At 46.5% G+C, this 16,716-nt stretch overlaps 2 protein-coding genes across 4 annotated transcripts in view; one reads left to right on the top strand and one right to left on the bottom strand.

Moving 5' to 3' along the window:
* PYGL (glycogen phosphorylase L) overlaps window positions 1-5,047 on the top strand; it is a 35,428-nt gene extending 30,381 nt beyond the window's left edge. The window contains exons 16-21 of the mRNA XM_039534143.1: window positions 82-140; window positions 558-699; window positions 1,698-1,905; window positions 2,196-2,330; window positions 3,752-3,818; window positions 4,660-5,047. Coding sequence (XP_039390077.1) covers window positions 82-140; window positions 558-699; window positions 1,698-1,905; window positions 2,196-2,330; window positions 3,752-3,818; window positions 4,660-4,860 — 812 coding nt within the window. The 3' untranslated portion in view covers window positions 4,861-5,047. The remainder of the gene's footprint in view (window positions 1-81; window positions 141-557; window positions 700-1,697; window positions 1,906-2,195; window positions 2,331-3,751; window positions 3,819-4,659) is intronic.
* The window catches only part of ABHD12B (abhydrolase domain containing 12B), a 32,372-nt gene continuing 19,351 nt past the window's right edge, over window positions 3,696-16,716 (bottom strand). For 2 of the 3 annotated variants that reach the window (XM_039534144.1, XM_039534146.1), the window contains 4 exons: window positions 14,356-14,438; window positions 12,055-12,133; window positions 9,280-9,404; window positions 3,696-6,172 (listed from right to left, as the gene is read on the bottom strand). In XM_039534144.1, the coding sequence (XP_039390078.1) occupies window positions 6,148-6,172; window positions 9,280-9,404; window positions 12,055-12,133; window positions 14,356-14,438 (312 nt within the window). In that variant the 3' untranslated portion in view covers window positions 3,696-6,147. Of the gene's footprint in view, window positions 6,173-6,388; window positions 6,483-9,279; window positions 9,405-12,054; window positions 12,134-14,355; window positions 14,439-16,716 lie in introns of those variants that run through there. The other variant, XM_039534145.1, reaches the window with a different exon arrangement.

Below are 16,716 nucleotides of genomic sequence, written 5' to 3'. Positions count from 1 at the left end.
GGCATGCACTGATAGGTACTGAAAGACAGCAACACCTGGACTGAAAATGTTAGGTAATTTCGCATTTCCTTTTTCTTTTAGGCATAAAGAGAGATCCTATGAAGTCATTTGTGCCTAGGACAGTTATTATTGGAGGCAAAGTAAGTTAATCTCACTGGCCTTTGTTTAAGGGTGGTGGTGGTTTGACACTTTACGGGGGAGACTTTCAAAAGCACTTAAGGGATTTAGGAGCATAAAAGTCCCACTGACTTTCAATGGGATTTTCGCTCTTGGAAAAATCTACCACTTGTGGTAGCGGCTGAAAGGTTCCAGCCAAGTCAGAGCAAAGCACATACACAGAATAATGGACGGTCCCTGCCCAAGAGAGTTGACAGTCGAAATGACAAGATAACAGGAGGACACAAGAAACAAGCGGGCTGGGGTGTGGAGGGGAAAAAGACAGGGTAACAAAAATAAGGTGTTCCAACAAACTAGCCGTGTGAGCAAAATGGCAGTCAAAGCATCTGTGTACAGTTATCAACAGCCTTACTAGTCTTCAGCCTGTGGGTCTTTTCTAGGCTGCTCCAGGATACCACATGGCTAAAATGATCATCAGACTCATTACAGCTGTGGGTCATGTGGTGAACAATGACCCTATGGTTGGAAACAAGTTGAAAGTCATCTTTCTGGAGAACTACCGAGTGTCCCTGGCTGAAAAAGGTAACGTGCTGTACAGAGCCGTGGTAGAGGCTGCACATGCAGTATGGTTTGAAGGATGACGTAACTGCCATTATAGTAAAGCTGCCATGTAGTTTTAGAGCTGCCTATCTAATTGGGCGCAGAGTTAAGATTTTTCTTCCCTACCTAGAGCTTGTACATTGTGCTGCTTATATGTAGACTCACAAGCTAAAGCATGGCTGATAGGGTTAACAGCAGTTTCCCTTTCAGAGTGAACAAGAGTGTGGGTCTGTTCTTCCACTTTATTACCTGGATTGACAAGCTACTACTTTAATGGTGGGTGTGTGTGTGTGTACACAAAACGAAAGGTCCTTCCATGGAGCTTACAACTGTAGTTTGTCTCTCATAGCTGTCTCAACATTGCAGAAGCTCTTGAGAAAAAGTTGAATCTTCTGGAGTTGGGTTACCTTAAAAATTACATTTCTGCGCACATTGTGGTGGTAAAATAAACCAGAAATTCAAACAGCAAGAAAAAGTCTCCTACACACGAACGCTGCCTAAGAACTGCAGAGGAGAACGGTCTCTGATCTAGAGTTCTCCAAGCAGTGTGATGACTTAGGGATGAAGCTACAGAATTCTAAAGCCCTGATCCTGCAAGAGGATCTATGCAGACCTCTGTATGGATTCAGTGTTCCATCTACACAGAACCAGTTGTAGGATCAGGAGCCTAAGTTTGAAAACATGTATTCTGAAGGGTAGATTTTAAAAAGTGTCCGTATTGATTAGGAAGCTGCGACAAGCTGGTATGTCCTGCCAATGTCTTTTTAAAGTCAGGTCCTAGTTTGCAGCAAACTTTTTGATCTGTGTAAATCCCTGGAACAAGGAACCAACACAACACCAATCAGAGGATGCTAATGGATGCTGCTCTTAAACTGGGCAGTGATGCCAAGGATGGATTCATGTTTAGACTTTAAATTGACTCAAATGGAATTAGGAACGAAGCCAGTAATTATGAACCTCTTAATGCATTTTATTGGCAGTGATTCCAGCAACCGACCTGTCTGAACAGATTTCCACAGCAGGCACTGAAGCGTCAGGTACAGGAAACATGAAATTCATGCTGAACGGAGCCCTGACCATTGGGACCATGGATGGAGCAAACGTTGAAATGGCAGAAGAGGCTGGAGAAGAGAACTTGTTCATCTTTGGCATGAGGATCCAGGATGTTGAAGAGCTGGACAAGAAAGGGTGAGTTTCTTGTATAGCATTAGAGGCAGCATAGGCATGAGTTTACCTTGGCAAGGAACAAAGCCATTAGGAAGTGGTGCAACTTCTGAATACCATGCAGGTGGACAGAGCTTCTGTTAAAGGGCTGTTGGATCAAAAGGACTACAGCAGTAGAGGGTGCCAGAGCACTGGACTAGTGAATTAACTGCGGCAGTAGGTAAAATTAGCTTTAGGATTCATCAGTGTTAAATTGTTAGAACTAATAAACATTTAAAATGGCTTGTTAAACATCTTTCCTCTCTGCACTTCAGGTACAATGCTCAGGAATACTATGACAAGCTTCCTGAATTGAAGCAGGCCATTGATCAGATCAAGAGTGGCTTTTTCTCTCCACAGCAACCTGACCTTTTCAATGAAGTGACCAACATGCTGTTCCACCATGACAGGTAGAAGCACCTCTGAAATACTAACTCTGGGGCAGGAGATGGCTTAGTGGTATCAGCATTCAATTGAAAATACCTGTCTTCCCTGGTACCAAGTAGAGACTCCAGCAGGGTCCATTTAGGTCTTCATCCTTCCAAGGATATGTACATAAGAATGGCCCTAGTGGGTCAGAACAAAGGTCCATCTAGCCCAGTATCCTGTCTTCCAACAGTGGCCAGTGCCAGGTGTCCCAGAGGGAATGAACAGAACAGGGAATCATCAAGCAATCCATCCCCTGTTGCTCATTCCCAGCTTCTGGCAAACAGGCTAGGGACACCATTCCTGCCCATCCTGGCTAATAGCCATTGCTGAACCTATCCTCCATGAATTTATCTAGGTTTTTTTTTTTTAACCCTGTTATAGTCCCAGCCTTCACAACCATCCTCTGGCAAGAAGTTCCACAGGTTGACTGTTGTGTGAAGAAATACTTCCTTTTATTTGTTTTTAAACCTGCTGCCTATTAATTTCATTTGGTGACCCCCCCCCCTAGTTCTTGTGTTATGAGTAGTAGTGTCTGAGATTTTTCAGATGTGGCTTGAGGAGTTGAGATCCAGTCTCCTCCATGCAGTCCATGGCACTTATCTGTTTGCTGCAGTATCTTTAGCCAAAACTCTTTGGACCCCAGATTTGCAATGTACTGGCTGCCACTTATCTGCCTCACTGTCACGCTGTCCCCCAGAGGTGACTGTGTTTCAGAGTGCTATATTGATGGAAAAGCAGTTTCGGATCCTTTGGGGGTGAAAGGCTCTCTACAATTCTAACGTTTTAGAACTTGTTGGAATTGATTTTAGCAGTTTTTTATATTCCTATTGGGAACATAAAATAGGTTCCCAAATGTATCCGCCTTTGCCACAAGTGTATGCAGATATTCCTCTGCTGTGAGGTTTCTTAATAGCCCTTTTGAATGGTACAGCCTGTATTTCTCCTAGAATATGAACAGTAACCAGGATGCCAGGCCAGGCAGTGGGTGTTTCTCTTGCAGTGCTTGGACTAAAAGCCGTCTGTGGCAGAGGATGCTGTACCTATTATGCGGGCAGCTACTTTGAAATTGTAGGCACTATGGGAATACATAATAAATGTTAATTCCCATGACATCTTATCTTCCTTGAATGTCTTTAGTGTACCATTGGCTTGGATAGTCTGTACTATCCCTCTTTCCACTGACAACTCGATACAGGCTAGGATGGGGGTTAGTCCTAGGTAAATAAGTCGGTCAGGAATATGTGTTTTGTGAAGTATTTCCTTGTGTCAATTCTCAGCTCTGAGCAGGGCAGCCCCATGAGCATTTTAGTTTTCTATTTAATATTAATCAGCGTCACCCAGGTATTTAAAATCCTGGTAGGAGCAGGGTGAGTGACTTGCCCTTTTTTCTTTGCTCCAATAGGTTTAAAGTATTTGCAGATTATGAGGCGTATGTCAAATGCCAAGACAAAGTCAGCCAGCTGTATATGGTAAGAATGGGGCAGGGAATGTTCCAGGGTGGGCTGGACTGTGATTGGATCCTTACTGCAAAGTAGCCTTTGGGGACTTATTCCCTACTGCAAGTTAGAGCATCTTGAAAGCTGCTCTTAACTTGTGCCAGAGCCTACTGGGTTATTCTGGTAAATCCGCTACTGTAACCCCCTGGATCTACTGGGGTGGGGGTGGGAAAAGTCTACTGCAGCTACCTGTAGTGACTTACCAGTTACTTGAATACAGTGGCAGATTGAGTCACAGTTCTGAGAGACCAGAGATTCTTTAGAGCTGAACTGATGATAGTGACCTGTCACCCCCTCTTCCTTCTCCATTAGTTGTGTGGCTGGGAGAGCAAGAAACTTGCCCTCTACTGGAGGCTATAGCCTGCTTTTGGGGTGGGGGGCTGCTCTGCAAACTGCTCACTAGGATCTCCATTAGCAAAAAAGTATTTGAGCCAATTCAGAAATGGCTCTTCAAAAAGCTGCCCTTGTTCAGTCTGCACTAAAGCAGAGCAGCTGATCCTGAGCAGTGTGCAAAGCTGTCATGTGTCCAAATACTTAACTATGAAAGTGACCTTCAGCCATGTCTTCACTAGAACAGGCTTGTGTGCTGTGCCAGCTACACCTCTCCAAACTGCTGGCCTACAAGCTTTTCTAAAATGGCCCTTACTCAAGCTTTAGACACTTTGCCTATAGCAATGCTGCTGTTCCCTTCAGGGCTGCTGTCCAACCATAGTCCTACATTGGAGTTTGCCTGTCCTTTCAGGCACTTGGTAGAACCGATACTGTGCTAGGCCTTGTATCTGCTTTCAAGTGCTGCGATCTGGTCTATCCACAGAATGCCAAAGAGTGGACCAAAATGGTTATTAGAAACATAGCTGCCTCGGGGAAGTTCTCCAGTGACAGGACCATTAAGGAATATGCCCGAGACATCTGGAATGTGGAGCCTTCAGACCTAAAGATTCCTCCACCTAATGAACCAAGGGATGTGGCTGATGACAAGAATCCCAATTGCACAACTCAAAAGGTGAAGATATAGTTCTGAGAAGACTTTGCTGTGCAAGCTGTCTCTAGTGAGGATGTGCTGTAAGCATTGTTACATACATACCCATAACTGTTTAGTGGATATCTATTGTCTTTCCTAACACCTTGAATCACAGAAACCTGAATGTTAGACTACAACTGCTTGCTTTCGGTGCTGGAATAAAAGTGCCAATTGAAATATCCAGTGCACTCACTGTGGTTTACTTAAGCCTAAAGTCAGAACCTAGGATTGCTTGTGTAGACTCATCTAGGCTATTTTATTGTACCTGTCCTCAAGTTAAATGTTACATAAACTGTCACAAGGGACATTGGGGGAGGAACACAGACCTAAGGGCTGGTCAGCCAGCAGTCAGGTGTTCTCTAGTCAGTGGACATGAACAAGTAGTAATAGGCTTTCTCAGGAGCAAGGGTAATTTAGTTTCAGTCTTAAGAAAAACTGACCTAAACCTCCCTTGCTGCACAGTAAGCCCATTACAAAGTGTTGTAACTGCAACAGGCACAGAACACTCCTTTTGAAACAGCCCTGACAGTTTAACTGCCAAGTCCTCACGCAGTCATCTTTTCTCACGACTGAGCATGCACTGTTCTAACCTTTTGATCACTTTTTGTTCTCCCATGGGTTCCAATTTCCTAAAGAACTGGACTTAATTATCCTGTTCTCCTCAGCAGGAGTATTACCTCCCCACCTTAATACAACCCTCAAGATCCTTTCCAGCCCTTCACTTCTGCTTCTAAAAGATGTCATGGTTCATGATGTAGTTAGCTGTTGGCATGGCCACGATAACTTAGTAACATCTTCCTATGAACACTGCTCAAATCATTGCCCAGTAGTCATACTCCAGATATTAAGCACTTTGTTCCTACTAAGGTGTTAAAAGTCCAATTCTGTGCTGCGAGGGCATCAGGTGCTGACTAGTAACTTGACTACAAAAGGGTAGTTTCACAGATGTGATGTCTGTTTAAAAAAAACACCATGGAGAGGTTTAGTTATCCCTTCAAAACCAGCTCAAAATTAAGAGCTGCACTAAATGTAAGAGCACTTTGGAAGGAAAACAAAAAGCTTAAGGCAAACTATTTACCCTACCTGGATACAGCTTGTGTGGGGGTGGGGGGTGTTAAGCTATGGTGCCAGTAGCTGGGTCTGGCCACACATGTATTCTAGTCCATTTGCTGATTAAAATCAAATTAAACTTTCTAATGTAGTTTTGTTGAGTCTCTGCCATGATGTGGCTTCAGCTGTAAGTGCGCCCATGGTGATTAATGTACAGTGCAGTAGCTGGTATCACTTGGTGTTCTTCAGGAAGTCTCTGCAACAAAACAAGTGTAACATTAAACTATCCCAGTCTAATGGTTAAGGGTTTAATGCAGGGATCCCCAATGCAGTGCCCATGGGGGGCATCTAAATGCACCTGCATCCTGGCCAGCACTCAAGCACCTAGTGAAATGCCTCTGGATGATGCTGCTTATTGCTAACAAACAGCATCACTGAGGTGTCACTGCTGAAATGCTACTGAAATTCAGTGGCATTTCAGCAGATGCTCAACTACTGCCATGGTCCTTTGTCTGGTGCCTGCTAGATGAAAAGGTTGGGGACCACTGGTTTAATGCATCTTCCCCCTGAAAGAAGGTAAGTTACAGAATAGACTAGACAAACTTGACCCAGGCTGTACACTTTATACTTTGACCCTGTGGCATACTAATACAGAACTTATTCTGCAGGGCCCATAAGGACAGTGATCATTACAGATGCTGGGCTAAGTACTCTAATTATTGAATTGACCCTCAAAAAGAAGCAGCAACCTCCACTTACTAGTTTAAGGTGGTGCAGGCCACACTGGAGTCAGTGCTTCTGTAATACTAACCTGTGACATGCTGAGGGCTCTTGATAAAGTGATGCAAGGGCTAGTTATTAGAGCCTAGACCAGAGATTTCAGATGCAGGTTACAGAGGAGGTCATAATGGTGAATTTTATTTATTGCATTTTCAGAATAGGTTTTCCAACTGAAGCTTTAAAACTGAATGTTAGACTGTACTTCATTTACTCCATGTACCCCCATGAACATGTACAGAGCCCTCCTCTCCAATCATGGTACAGCCCATGTACCCACTAACTGTCCAATCTGAGCTCAACTTGAACAGGGAGGGGGTTTTGTGCATGTGTTGCATTCTGTATAACATACTCCTAGGGGAATTCTGCACATTGTGTCAACATAATACTATCATCCATTTTAATTTTTCAACATACCACTCAGCAAGTATGTTTAACAAAACAGACCAATGCCCTCAGGAGTAGCATTTAAAAAAAACCTGACAAGCCAGTTCCTATTTCTCTGCCCCTTCCACCTCAGACTAGACAACTGCTGCAGAGGGAGAAACAGCCTGATGCTAGGTCCCAGGCTGATCAGGAGTTTCATGGCCCCTTCCTTCAGGGCAGGCTGAGAACTACAGCTCTCTCTCACACACACACACTTCTACACTGACTTCACTTAAGTTTTATTTTTCAGGACCATAACTGCACTGTTACAGGGAAATTAGATTTGCTTATTTCACATAATTAATGTAAATGGAAGAGTTAAGTTCTAGGGAATTTTTTCAGACAAGACAATATACATGTACAAGTTTAAAACTGTTTACACTGTACACAGCAATGAATGTGTGTGAAGCTTGGTTGAGGCAGAGGGTGGGATATTTCCCAGGGACTGCATTGGTGGTAAATGATGAACTATCACTCAGCTGAGCCCTCAAGGGTTAATATGCTGTTAATGTAGCCTCACACTCCACAAGGCAGAGGGAGGAAGCAATAGATGCAGGGCAGTAGCTGCAAATACTTCCCTGCAAAAACTGAACACAATGAGCCCGAACACACCACTGCCTCCTCCTGACTGCACATGCACAGCTAAAGGTGTTGACTTTCCAAAGTGCTGGGGGGTATATGCATGGGAGATAGACATGCATTGCCCTTTTAAGGGGATCAGACACAAAGCAACAGCTTGAAGCAGGCTCTCCCCACCTCCAGTCCTGTCCCCTCTGCTTTGTGGAGAGGGGGTACAGAGCAGGACATCCTGATGTCAGTGCCCCTCCTCCCAGGAAACTCCCAGGAGCAGCTCCATGGCACCTGAACCGCTCTGGGCAGCTGTCAAGCCACATACCTTGGCTTTCAGGGAATTCTAAGGGGGCTGCCAGCCCCACTGGTTCTAATCCCCCCAAGGAGGGGCCACCCTTCCAGAGAATCTTGCAAGCAGTAGACAAAGCAGGCAGCTGCTAAATGTTATTGGAGCATTACACAACTTTAAATGTTCCCTAATAGATGAGCAATGTGACAATATTAAGTGAGGAGTTACTGTATTTGCAAGAGCTTTCACAAAAGCTCATGCTGCAAAACATCTGTTAGTCTATAAGGTGCCCCAGGATTCTTTGCTGCTTTTATAGATCCAGACCAACACAGCTAACCCTCTGATACTTGTATCTGCAAGATGGACTCTGCCAGGTTCAGCAACCCCTAGTGGTGGCCCAACTTAATTGCTGTGCAAATTCTACATTGTGCAATGATGCAGAATTGCCCTGTGACTGAAGTGCAATAGGCAGACAGCTCATGTTAAAACACAGTGACAAGGAGAGGTGTACACAGCCAGCTGGTAGATCTGGAAGGGGGTATAGAATATGAGAAGTCTGGGAAGCTCTTGAATACAGTTTAGCTGACCTGTAGCCCAGCTGTGTATGTCCCAGGTAAGAACATGATCACTGCTTACCCAGGGGACTCTTCCCAGCAGAGTGACCAGGATCTACGCCGAGGGTGAGGAAAAGCAACAGGCCCATTGACTAGCATAAGCCCTTGCCCAGGGTAAGTTCCTATAGATTTACCAAGGGAGAGGCAGCAGCATTATCTCCACTTGTAAAGAAAAAACAGACCCAGGGTGAAAGAACCATGCTAAGCAGCAGAGCCTGGAACAGGACACCGGTCTCCTCCCTCACAGCCCCATGCTTCCCCCTTCTCAACAAGAACTGATGCTAAGGCTGGGAAGAGTGTGTGTTACCATGGCAGGCAGAGCTGCTCGCAGTTGCTACAGGCTCTTGCTTCCCTAGTCACTCACTCAGATGTCCTGGTCTTCATCAGTGCTCAGAGACTAGCTTCCTATTCAGCCATGGAGCTAACACAGCCCTGTGCACTAGCCGGTCTAGCAGTGGGGCTGAGGTCAAGGCCCCAGCCCATTCACTGCTTTGCTCCTCTGTTAAAGGGGCCAGTTGTGATCTAAAGCTGCAAACCCCCTTCTACCTCCACAGCCCAACAGCAGATGGGACCTAGTTGGGTGCAGACCTGGGCAGGCTCTGAGCCCGTGACCTGCAGCAAAGAGGGACACTCGCCCTTACCCACCCCACAGACCAAGCTCCTTGATAAACCTCTGGCATTACTTACTTCACAATGGCTGGCAGTTCTGGGTCTAAACAGATGTTTTCATGGGCTAAGCCCAGCTTCTCTGGAAAGGCAACAAACTTGACCTTGTCTTTGTTCTCATAGGAGTGGAGAGCAATCTCAAAGAGCTAGGAGGAGAGAGAGAGGCTACCTGTCATTTAGAGTACAGTTAAGGGAATTTAATGGCTTCTCTCTATAGGTAGTTTTCATGGCCCTCTTTACTCCAGTATGAGCACTTAGGGGATTACGTTAACTCCCTGTAACCTAGGGCAGTGCTGTTAACCCCATCTCAGCTGGGGCAGAAGGATGGGATCAGGCAAGTCACTTGCCCGACGTCAGGCTGCGGTTGTCTTGGGAACCGAAGCTGAGTCACCTGCATAAATCCAGTGTTTTATCCACTAGACCTGCTTCTCTTCCTTCACCACCACCTAGCCCCCTGCTGATCCGGTTTCATGCACATATGGGGTACACTCACTTCTCCCCCAAAGTAGCTAATGTTAAGGGGGAAACAGCACTGAAGGCTCCAACAAGAATTCTTTAGCATGCAGAAGCCTTGTTTTGGGCTACAAGCTTTAGATATTATCATTAAGCTGGAATATCAGGGTGTTTCCTTTGATAGGAGCCCTATAATCCCCTTCCCATTGAACCAATCAATTCATACACTTCCATTTACTGCAGCTGTGGTTACTTGCTCATCAAACATGGGGCATGCTGGCTTTAACATTATTGTTACATCAGGCTTAAGTTTATGAACTTGATTGCTTTAGACTAAGGCGGTCAACCAATTAAAATGGCAACTAATCAAGATTAAAAATAGTTGCTATTAATTGCACTGTTAAATAGAATACCCATTTTAAATTGAGCATAGAAGTACACCCTCTGGGATGGTGGTTGCAGCATGAAGGGCACATAAATACCTTGCAACACCAGCTACTACAATGCCATGTCAACACTGCTTCTCGCTTTCAGGCAACATTGTAAATAAGAAGCTGTTAGCATCTCCCATAAATGTAAACAAACTTGTCTGTCTTAGCAATTAGCTGAAGTTGTAGGACTGAGTAGACTTGTAGGCTCTAAAGTTCTGCATTGATTTGAGTGCAGTTGTGTAAAAAAAACCAAGATGTAGTTGCACTTTCACAATAAAAATTTCACTATAGCACTTGTATGAGGTGAATTGAAAAATACTGTTTCTCAGTGCAAATATTTGTAATTAAAAATATGAGCCCTGTACACTTTGTATTCTGTTGCAACTGAAATCCATGTATTTGAAAAATGTAGAAAAACATCAAGTTAACAGTACAATTAAAACAGGAATTAATCTAGTTAATTTGTTGGAGTTAATTACTTGTGTTAACTGCAGTTGCCAGCCCTAGTAGTATTACTTTCATTTCCCCAACCATAGTGCAACATCAGGTTCCTCTCTGCAAGGTACTTCAAGAAAAATGTACCCACCTCCATGAAGAATAGCACCTTCCCCTTCCATGGGGGTGAATATCAAGGTTAAAGACCAACAGAGCAGATCTCAAGCTTCCTCTATAGCCATGAAATGAGTGAAAGGTCTTTCAGAACTCAGTAGAGAAAAGAGAAAGGCCCAGATGGTTACTCACTTCTGAGGCAGCTTGGATGCCCTTCTCTACGTGGAGTCTGGTTAACAATGTTCCAGCCCTGCATCATGACTTGAGCTTAGATCTGACACACACTGCGGCAGGATCTCTCTGAACTAGCCTGCCTGCCTCAGGGGCCAGGTGGACGCACAGCTGTTCAGGCCACAGCAGCGGTTTCCAGGTTGGAGTCAGCTGGAGAATGGGCATGTTCAGTAGTTGAGGGAAGTGGCAAGTCTAGCCTGCCGGGTACCCGTCACGAGGGGAAGAGGCAGCTCTAGCAGAGCAGCGTGATCGTGGTGGCTGTTAGCTGTATCACACACAGTGCACTTACCCACGTTCCCTGTAAGCTGCGCAGCAGCCCGTTTAGCAGGAGGGGTGTCTCTCCCCCAGCCACGTGGGCTCAGGGAGGGGCACCCCTCCTTCAGCCCCAGAGTTACCACGGCCAGAAGAGGTGCCTCTTTCTCCTTCCCTGCCCAGCCCAGATGCTGCTGCAGTGAGAGCTGGGAGTGTGTGTGGGGGAGGGGGGAGTCTTCACTCCCCACTGTAGCCCCTGAGCACCCTCTCATCCCCAGCCCCACCCCAGAGCCTGCACCCCCAGCTGGAGCCCTCACACCCCCTGAACCCAGCCCTGAGCCCCACCCCAGCACCCACACCCCTAGACAGAGCCCTCACACCCCAGCACCCCAACCCTCTGCCCCAGCCCTGAGCCCCCTCCCACACCCCAAACCCCTTGGCCCCACCACATGAGACACCACCTTCCTATTGGTGTCTCATTAGTGCACATAACAAAACTCATCCTGCACCTGGGTGGGAAAATCAGAGGGAACCCTGCTTATACCCATGGGAGATACTGCTCTGTCACACTGAAAGGGCTGCTCTTCCTTCTCCCCTTCCCCCCAGTCCCCCTCCTCCCCCCCAAAAAAAACCCATCTGTGTTGCATGGAATTTTTATGCCCCGAGTTAAACGCAGCACATAGGATGTCAATAAAGATTCTTCTCAGTGAGCAGCATACAAAGGAATCTGTTCTACCATTGAGAAGTGTAGGTGAGGCCACTGCTGGTAACAGGGTCTGTTTGTAAAACAGAACAGTCCCAGACTTCCTATGGCCTCACCTTTCCCCAACACCCCAACAGCACAAAGACGTAGAGTCGGCTTTAATCATGGCAAAGTTACCTTTCTACCCAGGTGGACGGGCAAGATGGGGTCATCTTCTGAATGCAAAATCAAAAGGGGACTGGTCAGCACTTTAACACTAAGGAAAAAAAATAGAGTATGTATGTTAAAGAAACACACAGTTTCTGGTTATTTAACCTGGTGCTTACCAACAAGGGCCAGCGTTAGGATCCAAGTCTGTTAGTAATATTGGTTTGAGGGGTCTCCCCCAGCCCGAAGTGCTGTGCCGTTTAGCTGCAGTTTGTACCTTTAAGATTTAAGAGGAGAGAGCACTGAGTTTTTAAAGCAGACAGGAGCGGAACATTATCTGCACAAAACGTGTAGGAACATCTGCATTTCAGGACACTGCAGCTACCAGAAATACCCTCCCCCCTACACACCCTTGACAAATGCTGAAGACTAAAGTCCTAGACACTATCCTCTTCGTAATCGCTTGGAATAATGGACTTGACACTCAAATCACTGGTGATGCTGCTTGTAGCAAAAGCCCTGCAGCGATTTGGTGGAGGAGCGAGTTCCTTCCCCCCTCCAAAAGGTGGAGGTCCAGGTGCTGAATAGCTGAGCTCTGTGATTTGTACGGTGTTCCAGTCTTGGGATGGCCAGGTAACGCTTGGTAGTGTACTCATGACAGGGACTCCATGGTAGGAGGAAGGCCTTAATATGGTCGCTAGTTCTAGTGCAAAATATTTCTCAGTAGATCAGTCCTTTGTCTCCACTTGACTATGGAAGCAAGGCTGAAAATGTGTCTGGGCTAAAGTGGTTTATTCTGCTTGACTGGGACAGATGTCATGCTTGTAGCTTCCCTCCCCACCCAAGGGTTTGGGTGAATATCTCTGAATACGCAAGGCTTTAGACAGTCCCACATGACATTCTGATAAGTAGGCTGGAGAAACGTGGGCTCACTCAAACCACCATTAAGTGACAATATAATTGGTTAAACCCAGAAAGAGTTGGAAGAAAGTCTCAAGTGGGGCTCCACAGGGATCTGTTCTGGGTCTGGTGTTATTTAACATCTTTATTAGTGATCTGGAGGTAGGAATAGAGAGCAGACTGATCAGATTTGCAAGTGAGACAAAGCTGGGGTGGGGGGTGCAAGCACTTTGGAGAATAGAGCTAAAATTCAAAGATATCTTGATACACTGGAGAACTGGGCTATAGATGATTAAATGAAATTCAGAGATAAATGTAAGGTGCTATGCTTGGGGAAGAAAAACCAAATGAACAAATACAGAAGGGGGTAAGTGGCTTGGCAGCAGCGCTGCTGAGAAGGATCTGGTAGTTGTGGTGGATCGCAACCTCAACAGGAGTAAAAAACACAATGCTGTTGGGAAAAAAATGCAATTTTAGGTTACATTAACAGCGGCATAGCATGCAAGTTACAGGAGTGATAGTCCCACTACTCTGCACTGGTTAGGCCTCAGCTGGAGCAGTGTGTCCAATTTTGGTCACTGCTGTATAGAACGGATGTGAAAAAACTGGAAAGGATCCAGAGGCAAGTGACAAAGATGATCAAAGGGATGGAATACAAGCTCTGTGAGCAAAGGCTGAAGGAACTGGGTATGTTTAGTTTGGAAAAGAGGAGATCAAGGGTGGGGGGCATGACAGCAGTCTTCAAATACTTGAAAGGCTGCCATAAAAAAGATGGAGAAAGGTTGTTCTCTCTTGCCACAGAGGGCAGTCAGGAGGCAATGGGTTCCAACTGCAGCACAGCAGATTTAGATTCAATCTCAGGAGACGCTTCCTGTCAGAACAGTAGGACAATGGAACAGACGCCTCGGGAAGTCATGGGAGCTCTTTCACGGGAGGTTTTCAGAAAGAGGCTGGAGCCATCTGTCTGGGATGGTTTAGACCAGTGGTTTTCAACCTGTGGTCCATGGACCCGTGAGTCCGCAGACTATGTCTACGATTTCCAAAGGAGTCCGCACCCCCATTTGAAATTTTTTAGGGGTCCCTAAATGAAAAAGGGGGAGAGAGAAACCCAGATGAGGGACAATGGGACTCAATTTGTCTAAACAGTGAAATCTGCATCAGTCATTTTGTAGGTGACTAAAGCGTATGTTTTCGGTGGCAGAAGTCTCTCAGAAAGCTAGTTACTGATACTAGCTAATTTTAATGGGAAGAGAGTGTGGTATGAAAATCTAGCTTCCAAGAGGCTGAGCTTCTCAGTGATTCCTCTGCTGTACAGAAGGTGGGTTGTATCAGAACCAGGAACAAGACTTTGTTCATAGCCGCTAGCCAGTCCAGCAAGATGACAAATATTCATGCTTCAAGCATAACAGTAGGTCCAGAAACATTACTCACTTCTCATCATTACGGAAAAACATGTCACCCAATGCCATTGAGTCGAGGATTAAGTACTCAAATCCTGGGAATTGACGGTAGATCTGTTAAAGAAAGAGGGAGAGTTCAGTGCAATACGCCACCTTTAATCTCACTTTTCATCCACTCAGGGGCGGCTCCAGGCCCCAGCACGCCAAGCGCGTGCTTGGGGCGGCATGCCATGGGGGGCGCTCTGCCTGTTGCCGGGTGGCGGCAGGCAGGGCTCTGGTGGACCTCCCGCAGGCGTGCCTGCGGAGGGTCTGCTGGTCCTGCGGCTTCGGTGGAGCCCACTGGAGCCACGGGACCAGCGACTGGCAGAGCGCCCCCCACGGCGTGCCACCATGCTTGGGGTGGCGAAGTGTCTAGAGCCGCCCCTGCATCCACTGCAAGAAAATCCTATTCCATCTGCTTCCACCAAGATGAATGGGGGAAATCTCAACACAAACTGCACCAGCAAAGCCATAGCTGTGTGTAAACAAGCCTTGGGAGCAGGCCAGTTGTGCCAGGGGAAAAAACCAAACAAACCTGGCTTTTGGCTGCAGCAGCAGACTGGGATAGTGAGCATACCAGATCAGGTGGCAGGGGAGGGCAAGGGGGGAAATATAGGGGAGCCAGTAGCTACATGAGCTGTAGCTTGGTGTCAGACAGAGCCTGTTTGGGTCAGGAAGCAACAAGTTTTTCCAAGTGGACAAGTGAATTGTATCAGAAGAAAATTTGCCCGTTTTAGAGCCTTTTAGTGTCTGTTTCAGCTTAGCCCTTGGCTCTCACTGAGCATGGGGCTGAATACTGCACTCAAGGGCAGAGGGCTCCCATCCACACCACACTGCAGAACAGTTCCCCTTCCTGCATTTGTATGGAGTGGTGTCAGATGTAGACCACTCCAGATTCTGGTCCTTGGCTTTTCAAACCAGGCCCCTCTCAGCCTCCCATGCTAGCACTGTGGGAAGGAGTGGAAGTCCCTCTACATTTTCACATGATGCAGTCAGCCTGTGGAACTCCTTGCCAGAGGATGTTGTGAAGGGCAAGACTATAGCAGGGTTCAAAAAAACTAGATAAGTTCATGGAGGATCGGTCCATCAATGGCTATTAGCCAGGATGGGCAGGGATGGTGTCCCTACCCTGTTTGCCAGAAGCTGGGAACAGGTGACGGGATGGATCACTTGATTACTTGTTCTGTTCATTCCCTCTGGGGCACCTGGCACTTGCAACTGTCAGAAGACAGGACACTGGGCTAGATGGACCTTTGGTCTCACCCCGTATGGCTGTTCTTATGTTCTAACATAAGAGGTACAACAGGGACCCTAAACTGTCCCTAGTTTTGCAGGACATTCAGTTTGTCCCCCTGCACACTCCCACCCAAGGGATGGGTCCATACTTCCCATACCTACAGCTTTTTCATTACAGTAAAACTGAACATGAACAAAAAAACTCACCCAAGTCTGAGCACTGCCAAGGTCAAGTATTTACCCTGCCATTGCTCTGCATCGCTGACCAGCATTTGACAAGTGCTATTTCTTCAGCACTGCCGACAGCTCTGTCAACAAGGGCTTCCCCCTCCTCACCACAACTGAGACAGTCGCTGGTTTTAAAGCCCACTCTCCGGGAACAGAACATCCCTGTTTTAAATAACACCTAAAACAGGAGCCCAGGTATGGTGTATCCTGGTGCTGTAGATCACTTGACTAAATGACATTCACGTTTACCCATCTCAAATCCACACACTAATTTATTAATAGTAAACAAGGAGATTCTAGCAGGACCCTGTCGTGCCAGGTGCTGAACAAACAGAACAATTAAGGCTAAGAAATAGTCCAGGATTAGCATAAATCCCATGCAGGGCTGGAGTTCCAGGGCAGCATGCAGAGGTTTGACACATTTCAGAGCACTTCCCAAAGTTAGGAACGTGCAATTGTCATTTTACGGGCAAGCACAGATTATGTGCTTTGCCTATAGTTACGCAGCACGGCAGTGGGACCAGAACCCAGGTCAGCTTGTGCCCGCTCCACTGAGACAACAATCTGTCATGGTAAGGAAAGGCAGAATTTCCATCTATGGAATGTGTCAAGTGGCCTGACCATTCTAAGGTCTCCCCCCTTCACGTGCGTTATCACCAGCTTTGATTAACTCCCCCTCCCTTACCGACTCTGCATGGAGAACATTGACAAGACAACTGTTCGGGACCAGAAAGAGACAAATGGGCATTCTCCCTAAGCAACACCAAGGGCCTGGAGACGGGGTTACCGTGCCGTGTGTACCAAGAGTGAGGCTGGCTCGCATTCTGGGGTGAGCTTGCAACCCAGGAAGGGGAGGAGATCCTGAGACTGACCCACCTCTGCACTCTAA

This window comes from Mauremys reevesii, linkage group 4 (assembly GCF_016161935.1).
Source record: "Mauremys reevesii isolate NIE-2019 linkage group 4, ASM1616193v1, whole genome shotgun sequence".
NCBI classification, from domain to species: domain Eukaryota; kingdom Metazoa; phylum Chordata; order Testudines; family Geoemydidae; genus Mauremys; species Mauremys reevesii.
The sequence above is the reverse complement of the archived record's forward strand: the minus strand, read 5'-3'. Positions and strand labels throughout refer to the sequence as shown.